Source organism: Juglans regia, chromosome 9 (assembly GCF_001411555.2).
Source record: "Juglans regia cultivar Chandler chromosome 9, Walnut 2.0, whole genome shotgun sequence".
Lineage (NCBI taxonomy): Eukaryota > Viridiplantae > Streptophyta > Magnoliopsida > Fagales > Juglandaceae > Juglans > Juglans regia.
The window spans coordinates 12,249,741-12,259,988 of NC_049909.1; the positions used below are offsets into that span (position 1 = coordinate 12,249,741).

At 34.4% G+C, this 10,248-nt stretch overlaps 1 protein-coding gene across 1 annotated transcript; it reads right to left on the bottom strand.

Annotated features, from left to right (window-relative positions):
- Positions 1–1,873: 1,873 nt before the first annotated feature.
- Positions 1,874–6,161, bottom strand: LOC108982558 (serine/threonine-protein kinase ATM). Its single transcript, XM_018953971.2, has 3 exons — positions 5,951–6,161; positions 4,083–5,749; positions 1,874–3,978 (listed from the first exon to the last, which is right to left on the bottom strand). Exons 2-3 carry the CDS (start codon positions 5,683–5,685, stop codon positions 2,024–2,026), a joined length of 3,558 nt encoding a protein of 1,185 aa, XP_018809516.1. The 5' UTR covers positions 5,686–5,749; positions 5,951–6,161; the 3' UTR covers positions 1,874–2,023.
- Between the last annotated feature and the right edge of the window lie 4,087 nt (positions 6,162–10,248).

The window sequence follows — 10,248 nt, forward strand, 5'->3', positions numbered from 1 at the left end:
CGTGTACCGTTTTGGAATGATCTATACACGAATAAATTATATATATAAACTATATTATAAAATAAGAACAAAATAAATAAAGCATTCATTAAATAAAGTATTTCAGTATATATATCAAATATACTATTCATATATGAAATATATAAACTTTTGTTTTCACAAGAAACATACATTCATTAAATAAAGCATCTCAGACTTCAGTACATATATCAAATAAACAAGAAAGCAGTTAAAAAAAAAAAAAGCAAGAGGGCACGCGCTACCTTTTCCTGCAATAAAAATTAAACAAGAAAGCAAGAGGTACAGGTTACCGTTAGAATCAGCAAAAATACACAAAATGACCCTTTATGTACCCATTACTTGCAATTTTACGAAAATGACCCTATAATTTTACTTAAACTACAAAAATGTCATCAATTTGATTCAATTATTCAGGTTTGACGTACTGGACGAAATTCTCATTTCAGCCAGTATCTCGGATTTCGGCTAGTACTAGCCGAAATTTTTTCTGGTATGAAGCATGTCCCTTCTTTGTATCGGCTACTGTTCCGGTACGGTACGATTTTTAAAACCTTGGTGAGTACAATTTATTAGTTTTAGTATTGAGGTGCAAAATATAAAATCCTTGGCAATTTGGAGGAAGCAACATGTGTGTTGCTGTGTTTTGATCATCTAGGTAATTGAAGTCTTGTTGGAAATAAATATAATTGGCTATTTAGAGGACAATGAACGTTATAATTATGATCAACAATCTTCTGGTTTTAGTATGTCTCGTAGAGGCGATGAACGCTACTCTTAATCCTTAGTACATGGTGAAGTGGCATCTTCAATCAACTACTTCTCAGCGAAAAATTTTAAGAAAATACTTAAATATGACCCATTTGAAATCTATTATATCACCATGTTAGATTGGAGACAACTTGAACTATGGAATTGGTTTGAGAGAGTTGAGAAGATTCTTCCTGCCACTAGGAATATCTTCTTCAACTGAATGCCTTGCCGTGGGGAGTTGTTTCTGATATGTTGATTATCTTGTTTGAAATTTGAATGGAGAATACTGTGGCATGTGGTGTATTGTGTATTTATTTATTTTTATCTTTTTTTATGTTTTGACACCTTGTACCAGCATCAAACTCTGAACTTAATTACTCTATCCTCATCAGCTTGATCAGGAAAAAGAAAGTGATGCATAGCATTTGACAGGCCAATCGAGCCGGGAAATGAAACCATGGCACGGGGAAAAAAGCATGATCCGAAAATTAACTTTGTTCCAGAGTTTCATCATTTGAAGGTGTAACCTTGCAAGACTCAAATTTAGCCATGTAAACCATGTTTTTTATGCACCTTTTTTGTATAGGCATGTTTTCAATGCAATTTGATGAAATTTTGCAATTCAAACTCTAAAATTCTACCTATAATTTTTTTTTTTTTATGTCAAGAATCCTCTCAAGACAGGGTCCTTCGGACTCATTCTTGCAGAGTAAACTCCAGTGGCTCCAAAGAATTGTTTGCACCATGAGGTGTTGAACCTTAGACCTTAAAGAGAGATACCCCAAGACCAAGACCTTCACCACTTGGGCCAACCACTTGGAGTTAAAAATTCTACCTACAATTCTGAGTTTTAAAGCAAACAGAAACCAGATAATTAGCCACTCAAGTTGATCAAAAGCATGTCAACAGATATATATGATGGCATGGACTGGAATATAGGTTCTCTCCCTTTTGCCCGAAAAATGTTATTCTTCTTCCTAGATTTTTATCATCTCAGTCAGCACATGTTGATGTGGAACATTTTAAATGACTGTGCTTTAATGCGCCACATCAGCAGGATCAGTGACTGGAGATTACAAATTCACAAAAATAAAGATGCATGTAGCTCCACAGATTGAGCCATGAACTATAGCTCCTCAATTGCAACAAACTAAATAAGTTTGCAATTCTAACATCAACATTCAGATAAGAGTGCCAGAGAAGACCAATAAGAGTTAAGTTAATGAAATCTACAACAAGGTATCCCCAAATCTTACAGTCCCTGTAAAGTAGAGGAAGAAGAACCAGCCATGGAGCTCACCTTTGTCAGGAGACCTTTAATTTCGCCTTCCAGTTTGGCTCTCGTCTCTGGAGAAAGATTATTTCCAGATTTCTCCAGCATTGATGTCATCGCCTGAAGATTTTGCCTTATAAAGTCAAGTGCAGGTGCCTCATCAGGATTAGGCATTGACCCGGAAGGCTTTCCATTCATCGGAGATGCTTCCATTGGTGTGAGGCCTACGGCTGTGAGTAAAGTCCTATCTGGTTCCAAAACTACAGAGATATCTGATGAAGGATGATGAAGTCGGAAATTTACAAGGGCTGCACCAAAAGGGGCATTCTTCTCTAAACTCTGAAAAGCTTCAGTAGCATCAACACTGTCCATAAAAACCACCTGGGCACTATCAGAATCTTTCAACAACTGTGTTTCCGATTCCTTTATGGGTCCAAACCTACAAAATGTTGAGACTAAATCTTCTTTTGAAGGCATTGGAACTCCTGTGGCAAATGTCAATAGAAGAGCAGTCCCTAGGGCGGTTTCATTAGTCTCCATTCTATCATGATTGATATTAATATCTGGCCTCCTAGGAGTCAATTTACTTCTCGGATGCTCTGAGGTAGCCTCTCCTTTTCTCCGCCTCTTCTTCGGCTCAGATTTAATTTGAGATAAGAGACCGTTAGCCTCATGAAATTCCTTTCCCAATGAGCTGTGTTCAGCACTTAATCCATTCAAATCTGGAATGCCTATAATGGGTTTGTTCTCAGAAGCGGCTTTATCCTTTCTCTTTCTCCCTCTCTTACCGGGTTTACCTTCACCTGAGACGAAGCAAATATCTTGTGGGTCTTTAACCAACATGCCAGGCTTAGCACCACTTCCAGTTAAGCTCTGAGGGCCAGCAGTAAGTTTAGAGTTCAGACATACTGAAGTGGCTTCTTCCTTCACTTCCCTATCACTTTTCTGAGTGATACTATCAAGAGGATGTGCGCTCATTACCCCAAGATCTATGACCAATGAACCAGCTTCAGCAATATTTCCATTCAGATTTTGTAAGCCTGGAGCAGTTACTTTCTTCTTTCTCTTTTTAGGTTCGGATTTACCCGGAGAAGCAGCAACACGACCTGTATCCAGTTGATCTTGAACTGACAATATGGATATGGCACTGTTCCCATTCAAATCTGGTATTTGAGTTCCTTGTTTATTTTGCACACACTTCGGACTCACTCCTTCTTTTGGTTCTGTTTGCTTAAGTCTACCACTGGGCATGGGGTGGCCCATTCCCAAGCAATCTGTCAAGAACGAACTATTAGTTGCGATGTTTATATTGACATCTGATAGGCCTGAAAGTGACTTAGTCTTCAAGCGGCCTGAGTTTGCTTTTCCTTTTTTCTTTCCCATCTTTTCCTCCGGTTTAGCGTCTGTTGCCAGTTGACTAATCTCAATTGAACTTTTTCCTTGGTTTCCATTAGCATCCCGTACACCAGAGACATTGCCTCCCACCAAATTCGGAATGCTGGAACTACGCTCAGCCCCTAAATGCTGCGAAAATGCCTTTTTCTTTCTTTTCTTTAGAACTGATTTAGCAGCAGGGGGAGGGTGCTTACTCTCCTCTGTATTCCCTGCCAAAAAGACAGGTTCGGCAGCTATGGTCTCATTCTGAGCAGCCATATTCTTGCAGTCCATATCATAAGCAGATTCGTCATGATACGCTGAAACTCTGAATCTGGAAAAGAACCACTCAATTGAATTGAAACTTTCACTCTCGCTTTGATATAGACAATCCACAGCTCTAAACTGGAGTTCAGAGAGCAATTCAGCTGAAGATGCATTTATTAAATCTGATTTACCGAGTTTATTGCTCCCCCTTATGAATTTCTTGTACCATTTCCTCCAGAAACTCTTGCTGCTACACTTAGCAACGGCAGGGGACCCAGTAAACTGTCCTGAATCTTTTTTATAAGTAAGAATTATTTATTAAAAAGCGCAAAAGGCACAACCCAAGTGCATAGCAAGTATACAAGAGAGAGGCTTATCTAGAGAAAAGTAAACTGACCTGAATTGACGTTTGTATCCACTTCTTCAGGAACTTTTGGAGTCTTAGAGTCTTCTGTTTCAGTTGGCAAGCCTTTCTGCTCCCAGTTTATATAAGGGAAAGATAAGTACCTGCTCTTCTTCCGTTCTCTTGACTCAAAAACCTTCTCCCCCTTTCTCTTTATGGATTTAGATGCCATGCCATTTGAGTTATAACGTTCTTTCCCTTTCTCTGATTCTTTCTGTGACTCAGTAAGCAGAGTGGTTTGCAAGTTCTCATCAGCTGAGCATGTATCGTTGTCTTCAGTCTTAACAACAAATTTGCTTTCAACCATTGACATGTCATCATAACCATTTTCAATATCACTTGTTTCCTGGAGTACCTGCATTGGCAACTGGGAGTGGCCCACGGAATGGTAGAATGCTGATAGACGATTTTGTGCGACAGAAAACTCAATCATGCCAGGCATAGAAACAACCACCGCTAGAGTTTTAAGTTGCAGAAGAAACTTAGCAGGTTCAAACTGAGTAGCCATAAATTCACCAAGTTCACCAGATTTACGATCAGGTCCACAAACACTTTTCTTGGATTGACCATCACCACTTGATTGCTGACCTTGTTTCAGAGCACAAGAACACGTCATCTCCATCTTCACACGCTTACCAAACTCATGCACAGCCTTCTCCACAGCTCCAGCAAAAGTTCTTGATTTGTTTAGCCCCAACATATGGTCAAAGTGCTCATGGAAAGACTTCAATTGTGATGGGCTACACCAACCAACATGGCTGCTCTGAAAATATCCGACAAGTAAACATTCCCTCTGCTCACTCTTTGCAGAAAACTCTGGTACATCTGAAGGATCATAAATCTTTCCTGGCCACCATGTTTGACTTTTAGTTTTAACCCAAACAACATCACCCACAGAAAAATTATATTCTAGATTATCATTTCCCTTCTCCTCCACATCGCCAGCTTCATTTGGCTTCTCCTTGGTGAACATTAATCCACAACATTTTTCTTCATCAATGTTATCTTGACTAAGTCTGGAAGGAGGACCACAAATATCCACGAAAAGTGATATACCATCTCTGGAAACGTCTATCTTCCTTGTCAAATCAACTTCATCTAATCCCATCCTACTATCATCTTTCATTTCTTTTTCTTCTACAATCTTCTCGGCTCCCTCATTGTTACTTCCGTTACTAACCAAACCCACTAATCCCCCGTCCAATTTTGAGTCCTTGGAACCCTTTGGTGCGTCATCATCCCTATCCATCCCACCTTCTACCAGACAACCCTTCTTAATACCAACACCATTTATGCAACTCTCCTCAATACTGGCCACTGTTTCCACAACCGCAACCACGTTTTCATCTTCAATACCACCGTTGATTTCATCAACTTCAACCACTTGATCTAGCAGTCCCACATTATCCACCCCAACACCGTTATGTTTTACATCAACCACTTTTCCATTTTCTTCAACCGAAATCTCCGGAATGGATTCTAACCCAGCACATTTCTTACTCAGATCAGACATCCCAGCAGACTCAGAAGCTTCTTCTAGGGTTTGATGACCTGGGTCTTTAGCTTCTAGGGTTTCTGGGGTTTTTGGGTTTTCCATATGTCAAAAAACGTTCCAAAGAGTTCTTTCCTTTGCCGAATATATCAATCTCACAACCACTTCACTGATCAAAAGAAAACAAACATAAAAATGAAAGCTTTGTTACTATATACACTGTATACCATTCATAGAAAGATCCCAATCGAACAATACACGAAAAAAAGGGAAAAAAAAAACAAAAGGCCAAAAAGAATACTTCAGTAATAGATACAAAATTAGCCAAGAAAATAAAAAAATAAAAATGAAAGGAAAAAGGTGGAAGTACCTGAAGAACAGAGGATTAACATTAGTGCTTGATCCAAACCGTCCAAGCCGAAGAACAAGTTTGATCCTTTAGAGATATTAGAACTCGGAAAGAGATCATTATAATGGGTACATAAGATTAAGAACACCGTTGTCGGTAGCGACGATCACGTCTTCATTGTGCTTGATATGGCCACGGAGAGAGAGAGTGAGTGAGTTGAATCAGAGAGAGAAAGAGGAGGAGATAAGAGAGAATTAGGGTAATGTTAGATGGATGACACATGGCAGGGTAAAGTGGTAAAAACATAAAAACTAACATGCGTTACTCTTTTCGTGCGTAGATACTGTTAATAGGGATGTAATCGAGTTCACACGAGTTAATTTTTGGCTTGTCGAGCTCAATTCGATTCAAAATATTTGGATTCAAGTTTGAGATTTTTTTTTTTTTATTTAAATTCGACTCGATAAGCTAAACACTTCACTTGAACTCGAACTCGTCCCACGAACGAGTTTGAGTTGAGCCGAACTCGAGCTCGAGCTCGAATTGTGAATTTTTTTTAATAAGATTTAATAATTAATAAATTAAAAAAAATTAAAAAATCTAATATTAAATTTATACAACTAACAAGTAGAATCTCTATTGAATTATAAAATTTTATAAAATTTATAAATAATTAATATATAACTAATTGATATTTATCTAAAATAACAATATATTATATGCCTACATATATTATTAGTACATACACTTAATATGATAGTATATATCTATTTCATATATGATTCTCACATACTAGTATATTAAATTATTAAGTTTTATCGACTAATTATTATACAAATTATAAAATATACTTATGAAGTATATTCACTATATAGACATAAATAATTAATATTATATATTTAATTATAAAAGTAGTTTACTTATATTATTAGTTACTACATATATATATGTGTATATATACATAAGTGTATGTATATATTTATCAATATATGACTTAGTTTTAATCGAGTCGACTCGAGCATAAACGAGCGAGTCTTAACGAGCCTTGGCCGAGTCGAGTCGAGTTTTGTCGGGTATGTGTCATTTATAATTCGAGCGGGTATCTATTTTCACGAGCAAGCTTTTTTTTCCACGAGTCAAGTTCGATTCGAGTTTAACTGAATGAGTACCGAGCGGGCTATTGAACAGACTGGTTTATTTACAGCCCTAAGTGTAGAACTAGCATGTTATATGTCACATTATAGATATTAAACATGTTAATATCTATTTCAACTTGTTTTATATATAATGTTTATGTTAGAGAATAGAATACCTCAAGCACAGTTTATTAAGTTGCTCTATAAATTTATCCAGCCTGAACAAATAATACAGCAAGCCTCAAGCATCTCCTCTTGATGGTGAAGTATACTACGTAGAATAAAGTAGAGTAATACTCAACAAATCCACAACCTATATACTTTCACAAGAGAGAACAAAAAGAGAGAGATTCTGTACTTTTTAGAATTTTCTAGAACCATTTGAGGAGACTATATATAGTCTTTCCTATGCATCTCATACAGCTGGCCTTAAAAGCCAACATTTAAGTCATACAATATAGTGGCAAACAGTCACTTTAATTCTTAAGCATGTAACGCATGACCATTAAGCCATGTGTTACATGCCGGCACAAGAGGGGTGTGCACATGCCCCTCCATCTTACAGTTTAAATATTCTATGCTCTTGATGCACACACCAACATGTATAATATTTAATCATACTTTACTTAAAAAGAGAGAAGAATTTAGAATCTCACATTTTAGTAAAGATTAATACTAAATATACTTTTAATGTATGCAAGGTTCGCATAATTCTTTTAAAAATATTGGGTCTTTATGTGGATTCTAGATTTGTCCCTTTTTTTAAAGAGAATGCACAAAGTTTACTATCCTATAATTGTAAAAATAATTTTCCTTGAATAAAATTTTGATCAAGCAATTTCTTTTTATTCACTTTTTATTAAGAAATAAATTAAAACACACTCACACTTAATCATTTCTAATAATAAATAAATACATAGATCTAAATTTTAAAAAATAGGATGACTATGCACCTTTGAAGGGTGGTCCAACTAAGGCCGTAAAAATAAATCGAAAAACCGACCTAAACTTGTCCGGACCGGTTGGTTCAGTCCGATTTTGAATCGGTTCAGTCCGAGACCGATTCCTTCATTCTAAAAATGGGTCATAATCAGTCTGGTCTCGATTTTATGTTTTCAAGGACCGGATCATACCGGTTCACATATTTATATATTTTGAATTAATTTTTAATATTATATATAATATTTTAAAATTATAATTATACATGAAATAATGTTATATTATAATTTATAACATATAATTTTAATTTTAAACATGAACATTTATTTGATCATATTTTATGACTTAATAAATTCTCAACATATTCTTTTTGATAAATATATTAATAATACTAATATACATTAATATATTAATTACTATATTATCACTAACATATAGTAATAATAATAGTATTACTATATACTAATAGTATTAGTGTATTACTAATATTTATATATATTAATATATATATATAAGTATAAGAGATTAAAATTTTAATATATATTAAAAATTAAAAAATCAGACCAAACCGGACCGGAATCTATAAAACCGGAAGTACCGGTTTAGAAGGTTAACCGGTGCGGTATTGGTTCTTGAAAATGTAAAATTAGTGTATACCGGTTAGGTCTCAAAATTTGTTCAAAATCGGATCAAATCGAACCGATTACGCCCCTAAGTCCAACAACACTAAGTGAAATGTGGCTAATGAACCAGGTGGATCTGACTACACTGCACAAAATAGCTAGAAAACTATCATAACATTGATAAGGTACAATCTTTAAATAAGATATGCCTGTGCATAATATAATAACACAAGGATAGTTCAGTACCATGTGCATATATATATATATATATGTCTATGCATATGCATATAATTTGATAATTTATAGCACATTACATAAGCATATTAAACTTATATAATTAATATGACTATATAAGAGTTACATATATTATACTTGAAAATCTATGAATATTACATATTTTACAAGTATGATTGTATAATTGTTCTCATATGATTTTATTACAACGAAATAACTAGTCAATGTTATAATTGGAGTTCATTGAAATTATTATAAAGACTAATTAATCCACCTAATAATAAGTTTATATTAGACTTGACACTCAAGAAACACTTATCATATTCATTCTTCCTTATTATTCTTCATTTATCCAAAATGAGATTTACAGTGGAACATTGCAACTCCTCATAGATAAAGAACTACATTCAAGAAAAAACTTTCAAGTTCTAACCTCTAGCCTGCATCATTTATCCTTTTTGCAAGTCAAAGTAAAAAGGAAATAAGAGTTTTGTTACTTATAATTTGATATGTAAATATACAATTTACATTGGCGTCTATTATAATTATTATTGAAAATATCAATTTTTTTAGTAGCACTGCATGTATTTATAATTTTACGTATAATATATATACCTATTGATTGGTAGTCTCATTTTATCAATTTTTTTTTTATTTCAAATTTTAAATTTTAAATTTTTTATAAGTTATTTTACTAAAACATCCCTCTTATAAAATATGATTGTAAAAAATATTGTATGTCCATCATTATCAATAATGTGTTACAGTTTTCATGTATCAATAAGCAAACTTGCTTAAAGATATTTTAAAAGCATTCATGATCTCTTTGTTTGTACATACCACGCACTACAACCCAAGGGTCCACACAAGTCACTTTAATGAACGACCAAGTTATCTCAGAATCTAGTGCACTAGTGCTTATCTACAAGCAATTGCTTAGAGCATTGGCCATGGCTAGCCATTGTCAAGTCTAAAATTTAGTTAGAATCTTAATTTTTGACTATAGTATTAATTTTTTATTAAATGAGTCTACATTAGACTAGTTATTTTAAGTTAAAATAATAATATAATTTTTTTTTTTTTTTTTTTACAAATACAATTCATATATTTTTTAAATTTTCATGCTTTGTAAAAATAATGTATCTACTCTATCAATATTCGCAATCAGTAGAATCAATAATGTGCATGTCATGCATGTTTTACCATTTAAAGAGAGAGGGAAGTGATGAAATAATAAAATATTATTTTTCATTGTGAATAGTAGCTAGCCATGTTTAGAGAGGATTTAAGATTTACTGTAGCTCAAATCTTAAGTTTTGGACTTTTGGCTAGTCCAATGTGAAAGCGTTTTCTCATATTTAGCTAAAGTTTAGACTTGCATTGACAT